The sequence below is a fragment of the Sphaeramia orbicularis genome, chromosome 19, assembly GCF_902148855.1.
Source record: "Sphaeramia orbicularis chromosome 19, fSphaOr1.1, whole genome shotgun sequence".
NCBI lineage: Eukaryota > Metazoa > Chordata > Actinopteri > Kurtiformes > Apogonidae > Sphaeramia > Sphaeramia orbicularis.
Window position 1 is genome coordinate 21,401,784 of NC_043975.1, and position 24,714 is coordinate 21,426,497.

The 24,714-nt window shown below is 38.7% G+C and overlaps 1 protein-coding gene across 3 annotated transcripts in view; it reads right to left on the reverse strand.

Moving 5' to 3' along the window:
- The window catches only part of ttyh2 (tweety family member 2), a 136,826-nt gene that overhangs the window by 65,079 nt on the left and 47,033 nt on the right, over positions 1-24,714 (reverse strand). For all 3 annotated transcript variants that reach the window (XM_030121718.1, XM_030121720.1, XM_030121719.1), the window contains exon 3: positions 13,226-13,337. In XM_030121718.1, coding sequence (XP_029977578.1) covers positions 13,226-13,337 — 112 coding nt within the window. The remainder of the gene's footprint in view (positions 1-13,225; positions 13,338-24,714) is intronic.

Sequence of the window (24,714 nt, forward strand, 5' to 3'; positions counted from 1 at the left end):
GCCAATCACGGCCCGCGGTCAGATTTTATACGGCCCACAGCTTGGGTTTTATATTATATTATTTATGGCCCGTTTGGACTGTTGAACAGAGTACATGAATCATAAAAGGTTCAAAATGCAGTTTCTCCTTTCACCTCATGGTGGCAGCACCACTCTAACTCTATCTGGCTCTGTGACCTTGCCGTGAACCCTTTTCGCTAATTTCTAACCACGGTGCCTGTAAATAAAAAAACGAAAGTTGACAGTGAGGGCCGCCGCTTCCAGGAGAGATGGGAATTACAATTTTTTTTCACTGAAAATCGAGGTGATTGTGTTTGCCTAATTTGTCAACAGACTGTTGTCTTGTTTAAGGAATTCAATGTAAAGAGACACGAGCAGACAAAACATGCTAACGCATATGACAAGCTAGCAGGGAGTGAGCGTTCCGAAAAAGTGAAGCAAATTCCAGCTGCTTTAAACTCACAACAGTGACTCTTCATGTGAACCTGGGAGTTCAGTGAATTCACCACCAGGGCAGGCTACCAAGTTGCCAGGTTAGTTGCCTGTAACTGCTGGTTTTATGTACTTGTAGATGTGACACAAATATTACTTTCTGAATGATTTTGTGAAAGACAAGAGTAAGAGTCATATGTTTTCATCTTAAACGCTAACAGACTTTGCATTACTGAGTAATATATGAGTAATGATTACTCATATAAGTCATGTTTAAAATGAATGTGGGGTTAAGATTTTTATCAACTTGGAAGTTTAAGATACTCTATACAGTTTGTTCTATGTTATCTGACTCCAGATGTGAAAGGAAGGCAGAACTGTTTTGTTTTGTTTTTTTAATTTGTTCACACCTGAGTGGCTTAGATTTGGTTACATTGCCATTTTAAAAAATGATATTGTGACAGTGAAAATAAAATTGTTGTAGAACAGCGCATTTATATGTAATTTTTACTGTTTAAAAAATGTCTGAAGGGACCACTGGCCCCTGGCAATGTCCACATTATCAGATCTGGCCCTCTTGAAAAAAAGTTTGGACACCCCTGCTATAAGACAATTCACAACCCTACAATACACTACACAACACTACAATATACTACAACACACTACATAACCTTACAATACAGTGCACAACGCTACAATACAATACAAGACAATACACCACCCAACCCTACACAACAATAAATTGCACTACACTACACTACAATACAATACAATACACAACACTTCAGTAAAACACACTACACTATAATAAACTACACTACACTACATTACAATACACTACACAACACTTCACTAAAATACACTCCGCTACAATACAATACACTTCAGTACAACACACTACAATAAACTTCACTATTCTACACCACACTACAGTACACTGCAGTACAATGCAGTACAGTACAGTTAAAAAACACTACACTACAACTCACTACAGTGTTTCTTTGTGTTTCATGGTTGCTTTCTGAAAGAAGTGGCAACACTAAATAAGTCAGAAAAAACAACACCCTTATTTCCATGAAATTGTCAAAGAACTCTGAAGAACAATTTTGAAATGTCACAAAAAGAAAGAAAAAAAAAAAAAAAAAAAGAAAATGCAAATTCAGAATGTTTCAATTAAATGACCTGGACTGAGTAAAGCAGGCTTCATAATGTCATTTGAAGGTGTTGGGAAAGGCCATGTTACACAGCTGCAATAAAAAGTAGAAAAAAAACCCGCATTCAACAGCACAAAAATCCATTTACAATCTGGTCAGCACCTCGTCAGTCATATATACACATACATAGTACATTTTCCTACTCTCTAAGTTAAATGTTACATGTGTTACATCAGAATTTATTTTGAAAAGCATATCCCTCTCCCATGCAGGAAAGCACAGAATTTTATTTGCAAAATTCAGGAGCATTTTCATTTATTTATTTTACTGCTTAAATAAACCTCTTCTACTGTACTATTGATTTTGAGAGCTGAATGTCAGAGACACTATAGCAGCTTTAGGTATATGATATCCCATATACTTCTTTTTCACCAGTATTCAAAAGTCAACTTTTGGGCTGGTGATGATTCCAAGTCAGAGATGGTTTGACCAGCCTTTTAGGAACTAATCTGCTTTTTCCACAAGCTAAAAAATACAAAAACATAGAGGCATGTAATTATATCGCTGTATATGTCACCCCAGAAATGCCAGCATCTATGTTGCTGCTGGATTTTATGCCACAAAACACAACTGGTTCACTCTTTATTTAGAACCAAAGTTCAAGGTGACCACTCCTCCACAAACCTCTACTGCTTGGATTTCATTTATTCCAGTTCTAGTTTATTGTCTTGAAATAAGAACAGCTAGACTAGACTCTTTTAAATTACAGTCACAAGCTTTACTTCACCTAGTTGGTCAGTAATCACCCCTCCAGCCCCTGACGACAGTGGCTCCTGGTTCTACATCATCGAAAGCCACCTAAACACAGAGATCCCGGAAAAAAAGGTGAGATGGTGATCCCACCTTTTTTCCACCATTGTCCAATTTCCACAGCCAAACCAAAGGAGTAACAGAGGTGAGACAGGCTGGACTTTTACAGCGGACCTGCATTCCGGAATCAAAGGGGCAGTGACGCAACACAATGCAGCGTATAGTGTGATGTAGGGCATTAACGGAAAAGTCGGTTTGTCGACGCGTCAACGTCTGTGGCACAAGTCGATGTTACTTTGGAGGAGTCGACTAGTCGTGTGTTATTCTTACTCTCCCTTCTATCACCCGACAGCGCGCGAGCCGTCATTCAGCGCATGTCGATACTCTCATCTGTCTACATGAAAACATGGAGCGCAGTGAGTGCAGTGAGCGGTAGTGATGCGCAGATCAGCGGACCCGGCTCAGGTTTGTGCAGGTCCAAAAAATGTCACTTTATTTGCGGGGTGGGTCAAAAAATTCCACAAAGTGGCTTAAAAAAAAAAAAAAAAACCCGGTGCATCACTAGTGCAAGGCCAAGACTGAAGGAAGAAGACGACTCAGAGTAGGAACTAAACTGACTGTGATCTAGAAAAACTCTGGTCTCAGTCATGTTCTGTGAACCATGTAAGCACCACCAATAATGAATAATAATTTGAACAGTATGTTTGGATTATTCTGTTCATTTATTTCATGAAGACAATGCACTCTTTTCTCTAACATGCCGTGAGTCTTTTCTGCCGCTGTCTTAACTTTTTCCCACTTTATGTTGTTCACTTCAATTTAAAAGAAAATTCAAGGTGCTAGCCTATGTTTTGTTTTGGTTAAATGTCTGAGAACTGTTGATGCTTGTGTCTTTCCAGTTTTTTTATTCTGCTCTTTATTGTACATTGTTAATGTTACAGTGAACGTTTGTACAAGTTGCTCATTGCTGAACGGTTGTGGGTCGGTGTTGTTCCTCCGCTGTCGATGTAATAACGTCATCATACGACAAGTCGACTCGACTTCGACTTTACTGACAAATAAGTCGATCTGAAAAAAGCTTAAGTCACTAATGCCCTAGTGTGATGTATGACTTGCACTTTGGAAATACCTCTGGCATACCGGTGTTGCTAACCTCTCCACAGTCTTTCACTGTTCCACAAATGTTAGCATGGCTAGAATACTCCACCAGAAGGGACAACAGCTTGTGGATCTCAGCGTCTCCCCAGTTCGACGTCTTTCTGGTTGCGTTGATATGTTTGTTTACTGTACATGTACCTGTGCTAATTTTTAAATCCTCCTGGCATGGGGGTCGCACACGCAATACGTCATCAAAATGTCACACCTTGGTTGCGGAACAAGAGGTGTTCCTTTTACATAGCATTACAGAATCATGATTCCACCTTTATCACGGCTCTGTTACTACCTCCAGAGGCGTTACAGAGCTGCGATAAAGGTGGGACCAAATGATCCCGCCATTTTGTTTACACAGATGCTGCTCTGGAATAAAGGTGAAATATTCCTGGAACAGAAGTGCTGTGTAGAAGGGGCTAAAGTATTGGTGTATCTCTGGTATCATTTTTCCTGACTGTGAGCCAGTTTTTTGGCTGTAGAAACAAAACACACTGATTTGAGAATCAGCACTGGCTCTGTTCAGGCTTCTGCCTGGAAAAGCAGAGTCTTTATCTCTCTTTAAGCTGAAACACAAACATTCTTGCCAAATTAAATTTGCCTTAATCATCACCGCCCCACTTTCTGCAAGATGGCATATTTTGCTTCTTGATGATGAATTGTTATTTTCTTTTGGAGAAGCTACACCAGTAAATCCAGTTAGAACTGCTGAACCAGTTCCATTCCAGTGAACATCCATAGACTTTTAAGGTGACAGCAAAGCAAAGTATGGACTCTACCTCTCCATGTTCCTCTTTATATTATCTTGATAAATGGGTCCAGTAAGCCTATTTGTTAAACTAAGACAAAGATATATATAGGATTCAACCTTTTTTTTTTTTTTTTCCTGTGGTTACTTATTGTCTTTGCTGACAGAAGAGAGAGTTTCTTCAATTAAAGTTGAATGTGGGAGCTGGAGCGTGTAATGGAACATGAGTCTGAAGTGCATAGGCAACTCGGTCACCGCCAATATAACTTCACCACTGTAGCTAAGCAGAGAATTCCTTTAAAATATATATTCCTTTTTACCTGCCCGACCAGAGAGCTTTTAAGAGGTCACTTGCTCTGCTATCTCTTGTTGACCACATGGAAGGAAGTGGGGCTGAGGTTAGGTGGTTAACCAAAAGAAATGTTATACTCACTCAAATGAGACGTCTGTAGTTCGACTCTTCAGAGAGAGAGTTCACAAAGGTCAGAACAAAGTGAAAAGCGGTTTTGGTACAGATGTCACCTCTGTCCTAGCATTAGTAGTCTCACTTCAGCTTAAAAAGGCTGCACGTCCAGCCATGAGAATGAAGGAAGTCGGCTAAAGACAGCAAAGTGCCCATTAGTCGGATCTCAAGTGAATCCTGAATCCATTTATTGAAACCCACATCCAGATGTTATGGAGGTTTTTGCACTCGTACTCTGGGACTGCAGTTGTCAGAAGAGTGTCTTCTTTTTCTTCTTAAGAGGAAGATTCTTTGCTTTCAGAAAAAACTTTTTTCTATTTGGAAAGGTATCTGCAAACTACAAGTAAATGTAGGAGAGAAACTACTACTAATTTCAAGGTAGAATGGAGATTTTAATGGCCTGTCCCTCTGACTTCAGCCTTTAGTTATTACCAGTGTCAATGAGAAACAGAAATACACAAAAGGGCGTATCTACAATATAAAATACATACACGCACATAATACCGCTTTTTAGTTGCAGTTACAGTCTTAAAAGATGAAGAACAGAATACTGTGACATTCTTAAAATTAATAGATTTATTAAAATGACAGCTTTTTTAGGTCCTTTTCCTCTGGGAGTCTTAAAAGTCCACACAGGAACACAGTGTAACCTACCTGTAAGAACACGACATGTACAGTCAGCCAATGAGGACGCAGTGTCACAGAGCGCCAGCCAATCAGTGTGCAGCATCACAGAACGTCAGCCAATGAGAGAGCAGCGTCACAGAAGGTCAGCCAATGGGAGCACAGCGTCAAAGAATGTCAACCAATCAGTGTGCAGCGTCACAGAACGCAAGCCAATGAGAGTGCAGTGTCACACAACGTCAACCAATCAGTGTGCAGCGTCCTAGAACGTCAGCCAATGAGAGCACGGCGTCACAGAACATCAACCAATCAGTGTGCAGCGTCACAAAACGCCAACCAATGAGAGCGCAGCATCACAGAACGACAGCCAATCAGAGTGGAGCATCACAGAACACCAGCCAATCAGAGCGCAGCATCACAGAATGCCAGCCAATCAAAGCGGAACGTCACAGAACGTCAGCCAATGAGAGCGGAGCATCACAGAACGTCAGCCAATGAGAGTGCACTGTCACAGAACGTCAGCCAATCAGAGCGGAGCATCACAGAACACAAGCCACTCAGAGTGCAGCGTCAAAGAACGCAAGCCAATGAGAGCGCAGCGTCACAGAACGCCAGCCAATGAGAGCGCAGCGTCACACAACGCCAGCCAATGAAAGCGGAGCATCACAGAACGTCAGCCAATCAGAGCGCAGCGTCACAGAACGCCAGCAAATGAGAGCGCAGCGTCACAGAACGTCAGCCAATGAGAGCGCAGGGTCACAGAACACAAGCCAATCAGAGCGCAGCGTCACAGAACGCCAGCCAATGAGAGCGCAGCGTCACAGAACACCAGCCAATCAGAGCGCAGCGTCACAGAACGCCAGCCAATCAGAGCGCAGCGTCACAGAACGACAGCCATTCAGAGCAGAGAGTCACAGAACGCAAGCCAATGAGAGCGCAGCGTCACAGAACGCAAGCCAATGAAAGCGCAGCGTCACAGAACGCCAGCCAATCAGAGCACAGTGTCACAGAACACCAGCCAATCAGAGCGCAGCATCACAGAACGCCAGCCAATCAGAGCGCAGCGTCACAGAACACCAGCCAATGAGAGCAGAGCGTCACAGAACGCCAGCCAATCAGAGCGCAGCGTCACAGAACGCCAGCCAATGAGAGCGCAGCGTCACCGAACGTCAGCCAATGAGAGCGCAGCGTCACAGAATGCCAGCCAATCAGAGCAGAGCGTCACAGAACACCAGCCAGTCAGAGCGGAGCGTCACAGAACGCCAGCCAATCAGAGCGGAGCGTCACAGAACGTCAGCTAATCAGAGCGCAGTGTCACAGAACGCCAGCCAATGAGAGCGCAGCGTCACAGAATGCCAGCCAATCAGAGCGCAGCGTCACTGAACGTCAGCCAATGAGAGCGGAGCGTGACAGAACGCCAGCCAATCAGAGCAGAGCGTCACAGAACACCAGCCAATCAGAGCGGAGCGTCACAGAACGCCAGCCAATCAGAGCGGAGCGTCACAGAACGTCAGCTAATCAGAGCGCAGCGTCACAGAACGCCGGCCAATCAGAGCACAGCGTCACAAAACATCAGCCAATGAGAGCGCAGCGTCACAGAACGTCAGCCAATGAGAGCGCAGCATCACAGAACGCCAGCAAATTAGAGCAAAGCGTCACAGAATGCCAGCCAATCAGAGCGGAGCGTCACAGAACGCCAGCCAATGAGAGCATAGGTCCAACAACCTGAGAGCCTAATCCTTAGTTTTTCTCTTTCCTGTTGTGCTGTTACACAGTTATAACAAAAAATTTTTGTAATAAATAACTTATATATACAAATGCAATGTAGAACATCACTTTCATCTAAATACATGCAGTACGTTATTAATCAGTCCCTCCAGGATTTCGTGGGATTTTTTTTTTTGATTCTTGTGGCCTAAAATGCCTGATTTTGTGGCAGCTTTTCCAAAAAATTGCGGTGAAAGCTGTGATGATTTGAGGCGTCTTTTATTAAAGCCACAGGAACATGGGCATTTGCACATTACCTAGAACAGTCTTTTTTGAGTTTTTAGCCTTAAAAAGCACTAGGAAGCCATGATTTTAAACAAAACAAGCTTTTTTTCATTCATTCATTTATTTGTTTTGAGCAGAAGAAAAATTTTAACATTTTTTTGTGTACAAGGAACTAATATCAGAGCAAACACATTAATAAACATGATCAAGACAAAATAACAATTGCCAAATACACTAGTAATAACAAAATAAATTCAATATGTACTGCTCAAAAAGGAGTGGGAAGAAGACAACGTATTAAATCCCACCCCCATCACACATTTATACCACACAACACATGACTTTTGCTTCCTTAATGATATAGTAGTGTATTTAGGGTTAGGGTTAGAAGGGTTACATGCACACACACACACACACACACACACACACGCACAATACACAGAAAGGAAAGCATGCCTCCACAGGTTCTTTCTTCTTCTCTTCTATTGCCTTATAGAGTATATCTGCGCTAACCTTGACCCTTTCAGCCTCTGCTATTGTTCTGGATCCAACAGCCTCTGTCATTAGGACTTGTCTCATCTTTCCTCTTCTGGTTTCAGCCGTTCTCCTGCATGTTTTGTGTGGAGCGGCCACTTTCATTTGTGTTCCACCACAATATTGCAGGCAGTGCAGAAAACAGTATACTTCCACTTTTGTGTAACACATCTGGAAACTGACTTGCATGAACTTGGGCAGTGATATTTGTTGGTAAATATGAGTGTTTTGAATCACACGTGTCTTCATCTTCTCAACCATCAACAAGGAAGTGAACGTGATGACATACATGTCACGTAGACAGGGGTGGGCGAAAGGGGGCTAAGGCGACTAGTCAAATTTGCGGAAAATTCGCTGTGATTGGACAACATTGCAGCGCCGCGCAGAATTTGTGGTGATTGGTTGAATTTGCGTTAATAGTTGCAATCACAACATCGCAAATTCCTGGAGGGACTGACTAATTGATGATATTGCTGTGAAAGTAAGACTCATACCTGCAGTGACTGAGAGTGGACAATAGCACTCCAGGTAAGTGACCTTAAACTAGTATTGAAAACAACTGAGTTACACTGTTGAATGTGCTCAGTTAAACTTAGAGAAGTGTACATTATGTGTTTGAGTGACAGCTCTTTACATTACAGGCATAAATCCATCCATTATTTTTACCCAGCCTGTAATTGAGGTCTGGCATTTATTTGTTCATTGTTGACCTTCACACCAGCTATTATTAGATAACAAGTGATTATTTGAGGAATTAAAGTGATTAATATTTGGGGTGCACCAATCTATCACCTGGTATTCATCTTTGTGATTGGCATCGATTTCTCACCTAAAAGGATGACATTCACAGGTTGTGTCTCCCATATTACTGGCAATACTGTGATAAGCTCTAGTTGTTTTCTCGTTCAGACCACAGTCCCAGAGGCAAACAAACCCAGGGTTTCTTCAATAATAGAGGCTTAACTCTACCACTGTCCCACTTCCTTTCAAAAAAAGAAAGTCTGTTTTGAGAACTGTTAATATAATATATAATAATCAGCTAGTGACATTGGAACCAGTATTTGATCTCTGGCCAAATATTCAGCAACTGACCTAGACATTGACCCGGTCTACTATAGTCTGCCAACCCCCCCCCACAACACAATAGAGTTATTAATAGTGTGGCCCAGCACTTCAAATGTCACTTCACTCCCACTACAGCACAGACAAACCATCCCAGTTGGCCAGTTTCCAGATTTAGCTCTACTCTATATGTGTTTTGTATCCCTGTGTAAAAATAAAATCTCCAAATTGCACCTTTTACTTTAAGACTGTTCTTTAGCACTACTTTCACACTAAATAATGAGTGTGTTCAGAGTATTCATAAACACATGATGAGCTTATGTTCCAGACTGTAACTAATCGCAGTTTCAACAAAATGCGAGTCAAAAACATCTGCAGATAATGGGTCTAACTTCCTTCCTCTCTCATACACTGGGTCTTTGCTTGCGACAAGGCTAAAAGGCATTTGTGTGGGCCAAAGGGCAGTGAGGCCTTCACTGTCAATGCTTTCAATACCGATTTCAATCCTCAGGCTGCCAATCAGACCGGCTCGCATTGCTTCTTGTTCTTGCCCATCAATGGGCTTTGTCTCCTGGGCTCATGGTTCATTAGGTGGGGGGAGATTGGGAACTGTGTGTGGCACACTGGGCTCTTTGTCCCACTAGACTCCTTAACAGTCTATAGCGGAGTGCAATGAACTCACACACATAGTGGTGTGCACATTAGTGCACTCACACGTCTTAGATGTTGAATAAAAGCCGCCATGTCCTATTATGTGTTTGCGTGAGTTCACACATTCCACAGGAACTTACTGACAAGCTCTCAGACAAGCTATATGTTAATGATTCTCTACTCTTGTTAAAATGACTTGGTTAATATCAAGCTAGTGCTTTGAGTGATTATATGAAGCTATCAATGAACATCAACTGAAACAACTGAAAATGGAAGTACTTATCCTTAACATGTGGTAGTGCATCAGAAATATTTGTGTTAAGTGCTAGCTGGTTCCAATGCATCACATGAGACTTAATCTCCAGTGACACTCTGCAGCTGCTCCACAGATTTCCTATCGACAGAGGTCAAAGACTTCTTACATCCCCTATCATCAGCATAAACAGTTTAAACAGTCCTCTCACAGCGTTGCGGTGAGCGTCTACTCTTCCCCTTCTATAAAGTGTTAAGTGCTCAGGTCTTGTTGCCTCACTGCTCTGAGTGGCTCAGATACTGCCACATTAATCTCCATTAACACAGATGGAGTTTTAATCCCTACTCTTCGACAGCAAGTCAGTCAGCGTCTCTGCCTGTGCCGACAACTTTGGCGAATCAGACAAAATCCCTGCTGGAACAAAGCTCCACTAATGTTCACAAAATGCTACCTCCATCAACCAGAGTGGACGTCAAGTATAATAGGCTGCTTGAAAATCTTCACACTGCGAGCACTAAGTAGGGATTTTTAAAGGTACTTGTAATAAGCATTCATTAATAGGCAATAAGGCACTTATAAGTCTCTTACTAACATTAGTATGCGCTAATAGGACTTTAAGTGTTAATTATAGGATCATAAACAAGGCTATTGTTAGATAGTAAGCACCTGCAAGAAACAGGATAACAATTTATAGGATGATAATGCCTTATGGGTTTCATGCATTGGAATAGAATAGCAGTACAAAACACATTTATTAAGTTTAACATGCTGTTAGGCTTTCACAAAGCTTTTGTTGTTGCTTTATGTTTAGTACTTCATAATGTACTTATATTGACTGTTATCTGTACTTTTTGTAGTTGCTGCCAGATTTTAATGTAAAGGTCTATTAAAGTAAGTCCTATCTGATACTGTCAATTGTAGTTGTCAGGTCTTAAGTCTTTAACCAATCCTAATACCAACACTTCACCAAGAATGTACCCACCATCTCTGCACCTGACAACACACAGCTAATATTTACAACAACTCAGATCCACCAGAACAGTACACTGTATTTTAAGGTTATTTGTCACGTGGTAGAGTTGTAGTAATTTATTTCTAATGCAAAAAAAAAAAAAAATTGCAGGTACTGTCAGTTTTGTCAGGAAAACATTTTGCCATTGCACACTTCTGCAATGCACAGATCCATATGATATTGTCTTTGAACTGAAATTTTGAACTAAAGAGCAGCCAGTATATTACATTCTGTACTCTGTTGGGGAACGATGGCAGGAAAACCCTGAGTATAAATGAAATAGAAAATGAGTCATGATGTAGTTAGTGCTATTTAAACTGAACCACAATCTTTTATAAGCAGAACCAAAGCAGCTTGATTGCCAGACCCAAAAGACTTAGCAAAGCTCTGAATAAAACACTATTCATTAATATTTAAACCGATCCACAATGCTGAAGGATGAGCTGGGATACAAACTGGGATTTTGAGGAAATGCCAAAAAGTCACTGGGTACCTAAAACATAGAGACGTGAACATATTATTAGCCTCAAAGCATGACTGCCTAACTCATACACAAATGGACAAAAGTATCGGGACACGTTGAATTCAGGTGTTTCTTTTCTAATAGGGGTCTGGGATAATGGCAAATATAATAATAAAGTTTAATATTGGGATAAATGTCATTGCATTGGTTCGTTTGGTTTAAATTGTTATCTTTGCTTCCAAAATGCCTCAGAAATGCTTTTTACTAAATTTCTCTCAACACTAATTTTGTTTGGTTTGTTTTGCTTTATCCATGACTATGATTTTAAATCTTCTACCTCTAAATTTCTAAAACATTTTTCGTGCTCCAACTGTAAATTATAATTTTCTACCACAATTAACCATCTACTTTCTTCACATCTCACTAAGGAAGAAAAATCTCCTGTTAAACTTTAAGTAAATATTGATGTTTAGAAACTACATGAACAAAAATATTGGGACGCATCATGTGTATAGCTCGTAAGACGTCCTGTTTATGTTGATTTGATAAAAAAAACATCAATATTAACCCTGTAAAGCCTGAACCATTCAATCACTGGCAGAAAATTTCAGTTCTTTAAAACTAGAACCTTTATTGGTCGTTCTGAACAACGCCAAAAATTTTTTAAAATATCAATTTCCATGTATGAGTTTGTATCATATTTGATCCATCGGGTCTCAATGCTGAAATATTATTATTTTTGAACAAACAAAAACAAAATATAACACAAACATGTCTTACAAATTGGTAATTCCTTTTCAAAATTGCCAAAGTTCTGCCTCCTTCCTCATTAATGACAATCTTGTAGTGTCAGTGGAAAGGCCTCTGGTGAACAAATTCCTCCCCCCTGGTAGATTATCTCTGTATTGCATGTATCTAATTGTATACATCAGGTTTTTCAAGAAAAAAAATATCACATTGATCATATAGAGGGCTTCAAAACTCGTGTATTAAATATAATATGTTTGGCATTATAGGGTTAATAATCAATATAATATTTATCCTAATATAAAACTATACTATGGCATTTGTCATTATTGTTTTGTAGCCAAGACCCCTGAAACATCTCTATTCAACATGTCCCAATACTTCTGTCCTTTTATGTATGAGTTACGCTCTTATGCTATGAGGCTAATGATATGCAGAACTGTTGATTAGTTCACAGAAGTTAATGCTGCAGAAACATATAATGGCATTTTTTCCCTGGCAATTGGGTTGTTAATATAACCCCATTCAAAGGTTTTTAAACACTGCTGAATTAAACCTCAACGTGTCTGAGTCTTAATGTAAGGAGTGAAAAGCCACGCTCAAAGTGTGAAATCTGCCACACAGAGCTACACTTTTCTGTCTGTGATAGCTCAAAGGTGGGAATCGAGTTGATAAGAATAGAAACGGTTCATGCACAAGAAAGGCACAGGGCGAGTCTTTGTTTCCGAGGCCACAGAGGCTGGGAGAAGGTGCAGAAGAGGGAGGGAGAGTGTGTGTGTCTGTCTGGGAAGAAAGTGTGTGAGTGTGTGGGGAAGCTGTCAATTTGAGTGTAGCGGTAAAGAGCCATAAAAAGACCATAAAAAACATTTAAAGGCGTACCAAATCGAGTCCTCTGGGTTTTCCTCCTCTGGAGTGTGTTTGAGTGTATGTGCTTTTGTAAAGCTTTCACTTTTGAGACTTTTGTTGCTGGAAATCTTTCATCTTTAAGTACAATAATAAACGACTGAGTGAATTCTAAAGCAGCAAAATCCGAACTGTCAGGATAATTTATGTTGTTTATGGTGATGATATTGTTTTGTTACTGTTGATTCATTACGTGACATTAGTGATAGGTGGCCGTGTTCTACTCACCAGACTGTCCACACCTCCCAGTGTGTGGTTGGCGTTGTACAGGGAGTAGGTCAACTGGTACACGCCATCATTGGTCTCGCTGTTGCCATAGAAACCCACACCCACTGCGACGCTGCAGAGAGAAGAGGCACACAGGGACAGGTAAGGCTTTGATAAATTAATGAGAGCAGTGAACAACAGCATCAATGTGGGGCGTGTGAATCCTGTCTGTCCGAGGTGATGTCCTGATTTAATGGGCTTCAGATGGGTTACTGCATTGTGTTCCGAGATCAAAATAAACATGATTCAAGATGAAAAAGGTCTTTGTGTCCGGATGTTCCATTAAAAAAAAAACAAACAAAAAAAAAACATACAGGAGATTACGCAACAAAAGCTGCACCTACGCAACATTCAATGAATATTTCATGCCCTCCTTTTCACACTGGCATTTTGGCATAATCATAAAGCCCTGTCATCATTTTCTGTATCAATATTGACTTTTAGGATGAAAAAACCCAAAAGGAATAACTTTGAGAATCTCTCTAATATGTCATATTGCACATTCAAAAGTTTACTGCAAAATGGAAATGGGTGCTTCTATGAAACTGGTCCCTTAAAACAGGACATGGGGCAAAAAATTCAAACAAGATGTAGACTAATGTTATGAAGCAAGTTTGGAAGCACTTTGGGTCTATTTTAAAAATAAATACTTACTGAGATAAAAGAGAAACTATTTTTCCGATAAAACACATTTTTATATTATTGTACATTATATTTAATACAAAAATCTGCATGTAACATGGTCAAAAGGACATGAAAATTACATGCTATTATTTTTTTTTTTAAATATTTCTTTATTTTCTCACAGGTAGATTTTGGGAATTGAACTAATTATGCAAGGCAGAGTGTTTCACAAAAATGGCTGCTGTTGCAAAATGACTGCGATTTATTTGCATTTAACTGGGTAGGTTCTGCTTGAAACACAAGTGGACACGATGGGTTACATACAAAACCTGGAATGAAACTGCCAATTCATGAAAAACCTGCATCTCTGTATGAGAAAAACCACTAGGATTATCAAATTTAACACAGTGTCTTTATTTAGTGCAGTATTTAAGACCATTTCAAGACATGTGGTCCAGATCAAATGCACTGACACCTGGTAGCTTTTTATGTTCCGATTTTGGTCCTATTTTTGGCCCCAATATTTATTAAAAATTCATTAATTTTGGGATGGCACAGAGCAAGAATATAATTTTTTTGCATTTATCTGAGGTCATCATTAGGTACATCCTGGGGGGAAATATGTCTAAATTTCTCTTTTATTATTAGGTCTAAAAAGCTGGTACCAAAATGAACCCAGTTTCATAGAAGCACCCAAATACAAAGTCGTAAAAACAGTTTTCTAAATGAATGAATGGCATTGAATTAGAGGAGAAGAGTTACACACATCTAAGGTATTGACAGCATCATTAGAAAATAATTGTGCCTGAGGGAGCGGAGCATTTCTCTAATATGTATCTTTTGTGCCGTACATTTAACCAACATTCGTCTCTTCTAGTTCAGTTCAGTTTAGAAAAGCACAAAAAACAACTGAAATTTACTGAAAGTTACATGGAGCAATCTTCTTTTATTAAATATTTCTGTGCAAGCCTGGTATAATAGCGGTAAAACATAATTTAATCTAGATGGCAACGATGGTTTGAACATTCTTCCTCAAGCAATCATGATTTCTGAGCTCACTTATGTAAACATGCTGTGAACCAGAAATTATACAATGCAGGGTTTTTGGAATGTGTGTGCATGTTTTATGAAAAAACAAAACAAAAACTCATTTTTGCATATTCAGTCATCCAAGGATTTCATTTGTTCAGCTGGAGCATCAGCACAAACTAAATAATCAGCAACATAAACACACACACACATACTTAAGCAGTCCCTTTGAGCTTCTGCTGTAGCAACAGTACCTAATAAATTGGCAACCGAGTTTCTAATCAGTTAAAATTAAATGAGGAGGGTCTAGTGTTCATCTCAGATTCATTTCATGGCCTGGAATTGAGACGCAGCACGGTTTTATGGCACAATTATTTATTTATCATTCGGAATATTTTTAAGGTTACCATCAACTCTGAATTTTATCAGTTGGTTTGCCTGTTCAGAGCATCCACTGGCACAAATATCAGATTTGAATGGCAGCCACTGGGATTTTTTTTTTTTTTTTTTTACCATTTAAAAATCAACTAGAAAAGCACTTGAGTGCATACCTCTGCCAAGGCAGATTAACCCCCCCCCCCGATCACCACCAAAATTTAATCATTTGGTTCTTGTGCCAGTATCAACATTTCCTGAAAATTTCATCAAAATCCGTCCTTAACTTTTATAGTTATTTTGCTAATAGACAGACAAACAAACAAACAGACAAACCCCAATGAAAACATAACCTCCTTGGCGGAGGTAAGAAGTGATGGATCAGATCATCACAAATTGCTGCAGTGTATCTCATAACTAGTAATTAGTTCATTTTAGATCCTTAGAGCTCCATTATCATCATATGAGGCAGTTTCTAGTGATATTCAGCTTCATTAGAGGTTACTGTCCATGTGGATCTCTTAGAAAAACGTCTTTGCTTTTTGTAGATTTTCTCATGAGCCAACCACACTGGAAAAAATCTAAATCTTACAAAGTGTATTTTTCTCATTTCTAGTCAAAATATCTCATCATACTAAAAATAAATATACATAATCACCTAAAGAGTAACTTTTCAGTGAGATATAAGAACTTATTTTTGGACAACAGATCTTGAAAATCTTATTTCACAAAATCTTACCAAGATAATTTTCACTTGTTCCATTAGCAGATTTTTTTTTTTTTTTTTTTTTTTGTTTTGCTTGAATTAACCCAAAAAAAATCCTGAATTAAGCACAAAAAAAAAATTGTCATTTTAGTTCAGGGGCCACATTATGCCAAATTTAATTTAAAGTGGGTCGGACCACTGAAATAATACCATAATATAAAAATAATATCAACTCCAAACTTTCTTCTATGTTTTAGAGTGAAAAAAGTAAAATTATGCAATAAAAATGTTTACATCTACCAACTATTCTTTAAAACAAAGTGAATAACATGAACAAACTGAAATTTCTTAAGAAAATTAAGTGCCATTTTAACAATGTTATGTCTCAGTTTATCATTTACACATGTAAATTACAACTTACAGATCACAGTGGATCTACAAATACACAAAACATTAAATAACAGGCAGAATATTGGTAAACTCACACTTTAGACATTTCAAAATGTTCACATTTGTTCAGGTTATTAGCATTTTTGTTAAATGATAGTTTGTTTGAGTGTAAATACAGTAAAATGACATGAAAATGTTTACATTTACAAAGAGAAAAAATTGGAATTGAGAGTATTTATAGGTTATTATGACAGTATTTTACTGATCCAGCCATCTTGAGATTAAACTGGTCTGTATGTGGAACCTGAACTTAAAATCTTCAATGTAATTTTTGTATTTCACAAATAGGGATGTAACGATATGAAAATTTCCGATCACGGTTATTGTGACGAAAATGATCACGGTTATCATTATCACGGTATTGTTGAAACTGTGTTCATAATGTTCAAAAAGTACTTATACACACACTGAAATAATTTAACCAAGTTGTATTTTGAAAAAACAAAACAACAACAACAACAACAAAAAACCCAAATAAAATAATTGGTACAATGTACCTTTTGTTGGCAGAAACATTCAAATATTAACCCTTAGTGGTCTTAGCCTATTTTGTTTGTTTTTCAGTACTTTTGATTTTGCCTTTATATACTATATAAACAAATGTTTACTATACCTATGTTTGGGATCTTTTTTTTTCAGCACAACTTCATCTATCTCATCTGCCTATTATTTTTTTCACTTTAACCTACTATAAAAACATAAAAGGACAAAAAAGCACAAAAAAATATAAAACCCGATTTGACAAATGTATATACTTTATTGCACAAATAACACACACATGTTTAATGAACCTTTTCAAAGACTGTAAAAGTGAATATTGGTTCCAAATATTCATTCATTCATTCATTTTCTGAACCTGCTTTATCCTCATTAGGGTCACGGGGGTCGCTTGGAGCCTATCCCAGCTACATAGGGGCAAAGGCGGGGTACACCCTGGACAAGTCGCCAGTTCATTGCAGGGCTGTTCCAAATATTAGGTATATAAAATTAAAATTGTAATAAATTAAAACTATACTCAAATATCTGACATAAAAGCAGATCTTTACATAGGTGTTTTCTGTGGTAATCACACACAGTTATCATGATAGTTAGAATTTAAACAGTAATACTAACCGTTGGCAATTTTACCGCGGTTTATTGTTATACTGGGAATCGTTACATCCCTATTCACAAATTCATCCCATGGGTCAGACTGGACCCTTTGGTGGGCCGGATTTGGCCCCTAGGCTGCATTTTTGAGACCTCTGATCTACAGGATTAGCAAATTAAATATAGGAAAATACATGATTTTCACTTTAAAAAAAAAAAGCAAAATACAGATAATAATACTATGATTAATGGTGATAAATCACTTAACTCTTTAAGTGCCAGACAGTTAAGGGGCTAATAAGCCTTAAAAGTGCCACAGATTTTGGCCGTTTTTCAGTATTTCGCGTCGTTTTTATAATATTTGAAGAATCCTGCAGGAAACAGCTCCGTAACATCCGACCGACTGCTGATTAGATTCAAAACGCAGCGGACGCAGCCGATTCATTATTGATCGTAATTTGCATAATTTATAATAATAATAATAATAATAATAATAATAATAATAATAATAATAATAATCTTTATTTATATAGCACTTTTCATACATTAAAAACTGTAGCACAAAGTGCTTTACATATCAGTTTAAAAATCAGTACCCGCCCCCCACCCACACCCACCCACTCACCCGCACACACACACACACACACACACACACACACACACACACACACACACACACACACACACACACACATATACATGCAAACCCACAAGCTCACACATACTTAAGAAGACTGACTGAACACGGGTAGACCAGAACAAAAATGTACAAGTAAAAGTAAAACACCAATTTAGGAGGCGCTGTCTCAGGGAGCCATCCGCACCAGGAGGCAGCCGCCGACCCCGGCGACCAGGCACCAGCAACACAGCCCCGCATCCCAACTAGTGGGAGAGGGCCAAATAGTGGGAGAGGGCCAACTGGGACCCCCACCCACCAGAAAGGAGCGGACCCCAGTGAGAGAAGGCGCCACAGCCCCCGGAGTCCACAGCCGCCCCCCGGCATGGAGGGCTCCCTCTGATGAAACACCGGAGAATAAGAAACATTAAAAAGATATAAAAATATTATTCGGTCGCGTGACCTCAAATTCCCGTCTGCTTGGTCTCAAAAGGGGGACACAGAAAGAACGTCATCGAAATGTGAGAAAGAAATGGGGGTGGATGGTTTGTTTGTACACAAATGTGGCGTGTTCTCCAAAGCCGATCTGATCGGCCCGTGGCACTTTACAGGTTGTTTTCGTAAAGCCGATTTAATCGGCCCATGGCACTGAAAGTGTTAAGGAAGGTTCCATCAGGAGAAACATTAATTTGGGAAGTGCCACAAAAGTAGCTCTGGGTCTTTATGGGTTAATATTATGAAATGTTATTAGTGCTTTTTCCTTTTTCAGTAAGCTATAAAGCACCACTAAATGTTCCTGTGGTTAATTGTTCCTTGCTGCATCCATTAGAGCAGCCTTATAAAGCAGCACCATCTCATCCCGAGACAAGATCCAGATGAAGGCCGGGATCAGGTCAGGTCAGTGCCAGTGGGAAGGTATGGAGAAGTCAGGCTAATTGAGACTTAAAGTGGTCTTGCTAACCTCTCGGCTCCATGGATTCCTCCCTAACGATAAGAGGATAGAAAATAACAGAGACTTTAAATCCATAGTCAGCGATACTTCCTACAATTGTCCCCTGGAGTTGGGGAAGTCTGGCTCCTCTGGTAGGGGTGATACTATGACGAACTGTGACGATATGTGCAGGTGGAGCAGAAAAACGAGGGCCACAGTGCTAATTAGTACAACATGGATGGAGTCTCATTAACTGCCCCCCTGCAGGTAAACCTCCCACTTTGCAGTTTTTAACATCGCCTTCAGGGAGAGACGAAGGGAGGCGGAAATGCAAGGCAGTGAAGACATGAATTTAATCAGCCTGGAGAAAGAAATACTATAGGGAAGACACAAAGTGACAGATATAGACATGAGAAAAAAAGCGAACTGACAGTTATCCAGACGAGTAGACGGTATTGTAAGAAGACAGACAGGTGGAGAGACAGTTCACAACAAAGGAAAAGACACATAGGCAGGAAAGAGAGCAGGAAACAGAGCAGTTAAAGGCCCAGGGCACAAAATTTAAGAGGATTTAGGAAGATCTAATGGCAGAAGTAGAATATTCACTGTGTTTTAATTAGTGTATAATCATGTAAAAACTACAAACGTCCTTCAGCGTGAACTTTTGATGCTCCTTTCTTGGAATATTAATTACCCACGCCATGGAGTCAGGTTGTGTGCAGGGCATTCAGCACCGTCTGCATGGGAGTGTGTGTTTGTGAATGTGTTAGCAGGTAGCACCAGGCAATACGGTCAGAGAAAGTCTACATTTTTTCCAAGGTTTTGGAGGATTTGTGATTTTAATTGATTGTTTCAGATTGAATGATTTTATTTTTTTATACTTTATTTTTAACAGGTTTTAGATTTTTTAACAAACAGATAGTAAAACAAAAAAGTAAAGACATATGAAACAAGAGACGTCCACAAGCACAGAAAGGGTAGTATCAAAAATTAAAGTACAACAATAAATATGTGGGTCAATGAGTCATAATGCCATCCCATCATAATAAGAGCGTTGAGTTAGTGTGGGTATTGTCCTGTTTCAGTCCAAGTCACAACATTCGGATATATTCTCATATTGCATCCGATCGTGTCCCGTAAACCTGCTGACATAGTTACATCCATCATTTTCATAAACATTTGTGCACATTTTCCTGGAGTGCATATTTACACATGTTGATAATAAAACACACAGATGTTGACATATATGTGTATTTCTCATGAGAAAAAAACAAGGTGCTGTCCTATTGGGGCGTCACATCTTCTGGGATAGATGTCCATTTTAGCCAATAATTAGTAAATTTGTCCAAATTGTGGTTCAAAGAGAAAGTTAGTTTTTCCAAATTGTATATTTCTTTAATAATTCCAATCCATTCCTTCTTTGTTGGGGGTTCTTCGCTCAGCCATTTTCTTGTTATGGCTTTTTTACAGGCTGCCATCATCTTATTAATCAAATATTTGTCTCTAGAGTTGACTGTGGGTGGTAGATTTCCAAGATAAACTGTGCAGAAATCATGTTTAATCTCAAACCCCGTTATTGTGTTAATCATTTTTATCATTTCAATCCAGTAAGGCCTAATTTTTGGACAATCCCAGAAAATGTGAAAATTGAATGATTGATTGATTGATTCACTGTTTCTTTAGTAAAATGATATGCTATATATAACTGGGCAATGAAATTCACAATTAATAAATTACAAGAAGCAAAAACTCAGATTGTACAGAACTGCAGGATATAGTCAATAAACACAGCAGCTGGGGTTTTCTGTCTTATTAATTCTGTGATCACACCATAAAACATGACGGCAGCAGCATCATTGACGGTAAAGGCCCTTAAATCAACTATGCCTTGACAGCAACGGGCATGTTTTTCTTGTTATGTCAAAGCCGGTAATTGATGATGAGAAACGGCGCCAGTGTTTTGGAAAGTTTGCCAGGACGTCAGTGATTAAAAAGGAGAACACACACACAGTCAGTGAGCACAGGCGCTTGGGTTTATGAGAAATAAACCAACCCTCCAAAGGGATGGAAGATACAAGAACTAGAGTAAGTCTGTCACTGGCCTAAATGCAGGTTAGAATTATGTTCATTTCATTTCATTTCTTTTCATTTCATTTTTTTTTTCATTTATTTCGAGCATTTATAGAATACATACAAATTCAAAATTCCAAAATCATCCATCTACACTCGAAAAACTTATTTAATCCCACCCCATTCTCATCATCAAATAACTTAAGATAATAACATTTTAAAAACTCACTCCTGTCCTTATACTTAAAGCCAGAACAATAAATAAAATAGGCCTATACCCAATTAGAATGAACTCATTTGACAGTTTTTACATTATATAACCAAAATGTGTGTGAAAAATAGAAACAAAGTACATTCCTGGTGGTGTTACCATGGGTAACAGTTAACTGTCAACTTACATTATAATAATTACATACCAACAATGGTAAACAACGTTCATTATATACGAAGCATAAGGTAAAAATGCCTGAATCAGGCTTCCTTTGAGAGGGAATTTCTCCTAGTTTATGTGTTTAACCCTTTCATACATGAATTATAAGACCCTTAATCAAGTTTTTTTTTTTTTTTTTCCTGACTGTTTTTATTCCTCTTTAGACATGAAAAAACATGCCTACAGAAAATTTTCTTATGAACCTATTTTTCATGGAGTTGCATAAATGTCCGCTCAGCTGGACACCGCGCGTTTAATTTTTGAAGCAAGGAAACATGTATTTACTGATATATTGTATGAAAACTATTAAATAAAAACATTTTTAATGCTTATTTTAGGTAATTCATTTATCAGGCAGGGGTAGTTGTTTGTTTACTTGCTTTACTAGTTTGTCTGATAAATGAATTACCTACAATAATTATATGTGGAAGACAGTATGAACCTTTACCAGACATTTATTTTTAATGCTGCTACTCTGATGTTTTCTTATATTTTAACACTCTAATACCAGTCATTACTCACTTCATGGAGATAATATGCAAAAAAACCCCCACAAATTTTTTACAAAAACTGTTAGTTACAGACTAATAACAACAATTGATTTACACTTAAACATGTTACTCAAGATCAGGTTTATCAAGAACAGCAAAGTTGCAGTAATGGTATGAATTGCAGTGTATGGGTCCACTGTGTCGGCTGATACGGAACTAAAACTACAAAATCCATGAATATATAAGAGAACAGCTTTAGAATAGCTGTCCACTGTAGTGACCACTATGCATGAAAGGGTTAAATCACCTAAACTACACCAGTTCACCATAACATGTGTCTGATGTATGTTAAAAGTTTGATAAGATCAAAATTGACTGGATTTTCACACATAATTCATATGTACCTATGGAAGGAGATGCAGCAACTTGCATATTTTATGTGTTGCATGCTCAAGGGTAGGATTCTTTGTCTAAAATAGCTCCAAATATTTAGAGAAAATTGAAAAAAAATAAAAGCATTCAGCCTCTGTAGTGCCACAAATACTCTAAGGGTAAAATCTAATTAACACAAAGAACTGCAGGGGAAAGAAAGATATGTGCAGAAAAAAATGTTAAAAGAAGCAGGAACCTACCCACCCACCCCCCCTTTCTCTTTTCTGTCCTTTACATTATTTTAGTGCTGCTCCTTAAAATATCTGCAGTCCAATTCAAGGAGAAAGAACAGATTTGAGTAGGCATGCACTGAGAAAAAACTCCAAACTGTCATATCAATAGCAGAAATAAATCTGGAAGTGGAAGTAAACCTCCCACTAACAGCAGAAGATGACTTCAGACACAATCAATAGACACAGACAGGTTTGGTTATGTAATATTTTAGCCTAAAGTGGCAGCCGTGAGTATCCAAAGGTGAGAAACATCAACAGATGACTTTATTTTACGCTTAAAAAACATCATTTATAAAGAGTAGGTTGAAAAAATAAAACACAAATAGCTCCATTCTGTTTTTTTCATCCACGTATGTCCATGAAAAATTTACAACACAGCTAAAAAAAACGCATAAATCCCCCAAAATAACAAAGTTTAGGCCAGAGATGCAATAAAAACGATGTTATAAATTGCCATCTACTAAAAAAAGCTGACCTCAAAAAATGGAAGAGGGTTATAAAAAACTACCGCTGGGATGTTTTTATAGCTGATACTTTAGGTTTTGCAGGTTGCGTGCCAAAATTTCTGAGTATACCCTCTTAACAAGTGAAGAAATGCTTTTTCCACTTCAGAAAAGTAACAATAATCTCCAGGAAATCACAGACAATAATTGGGAATATTGAAGGTGACGGACATCTTACTTGCGCAGTTTCATTCCGGCCCAGATGTCATCAACATGAGTAGCTCATTTAGTCATGGTACGACATAATTACAGAGCTAATGCGGTACACTGTGGGCTGGGATGCAACCATTGCTGAGTGACATCTGCTCTGGCTTCAGCTATGTTAATTTGAATGGACATCACGCCATATCAGCTCCAGCCGCTGTCAAACATAATTAGAGTTAGGAGATGAATAGACTATAAGCAGAAACAGGAGGGAGAGGACTACATGAATGAAAAGTGTAGAAAGAATTGAGGACATAGGGGGGGAAGAGGGGATTCAGGGGAGGATGAAAAAAAAAAAACCTTTAGGACCAATAAGATTCAAATTGAGCCGGTCTTATGCCAGTCTCTGGCGATCCAGGGGACTGACATAATCAAAGTTGCGAATCAGATCAAGAGGAGATGATTTCCCACAGGAGACTTCCTCACACTTCATTCATCTCATGATGTTAAGACTTATAACTTAACAAGTCAGGCCACGTTAACTCCGAATCTACTCTAAATCTAAATGACTATTTTAACACCGTGGTAGAGAACCTGCAGTTGGAACATAGAAACAAGGATCTGATGGGTGCATTTCATTTAAAGGCTCAGTGTGTAAAATTTAGGAGGATCTAAATGCATCATTGGAATAGTCAATTATTCATTCATTGCTTCATTCATTTTCTGAACCATTTAATCCTTGAAAGGGTCATGGGGTTGTGGGGGTACTGGAGCCGGCCACCAGCCACCAGTAACATTCTCGATAATATTTGGGGGGGTCATCAGAGTCAGATAGTAGTGATGGGACTTTTGTCTCTTTGAAGGGAGCCGTTCAATCAGGAGCCGTTCACTGAAAAGAGCCGTTCAAAAGACTGGCTCTTTTATGTTTTTTGCATTATTTTGATTTGAAACACCAATGTTTTAATGACTAAATAGGCTACATGAGATGATTGACATTACATTTTAAAGGTGTTTAATTGGTGCGGCAGTAAATATTATCTTACCGTAAAAAAGAATAGTTAAAATGTGTGGGCTAAATACATGACATGAGAGCTGACATTAGGCAAATGCTGGAATTGGACCAAAAACATCACGGTACATTATGTGGACTAGTGTGTAGCCTAAAAATGAAGTAGAAAATTAAATATTTTCTTATGAAATAACATTTTATTCTCCTCAAAACAAGAACAATAAATGTGCGTAAACATACGGGAAAAAATTGCACAAAACACAACAGTGATTAATCACTGCAATTACTTAAATACCTGAACTGTAGTGCAATCCTCAG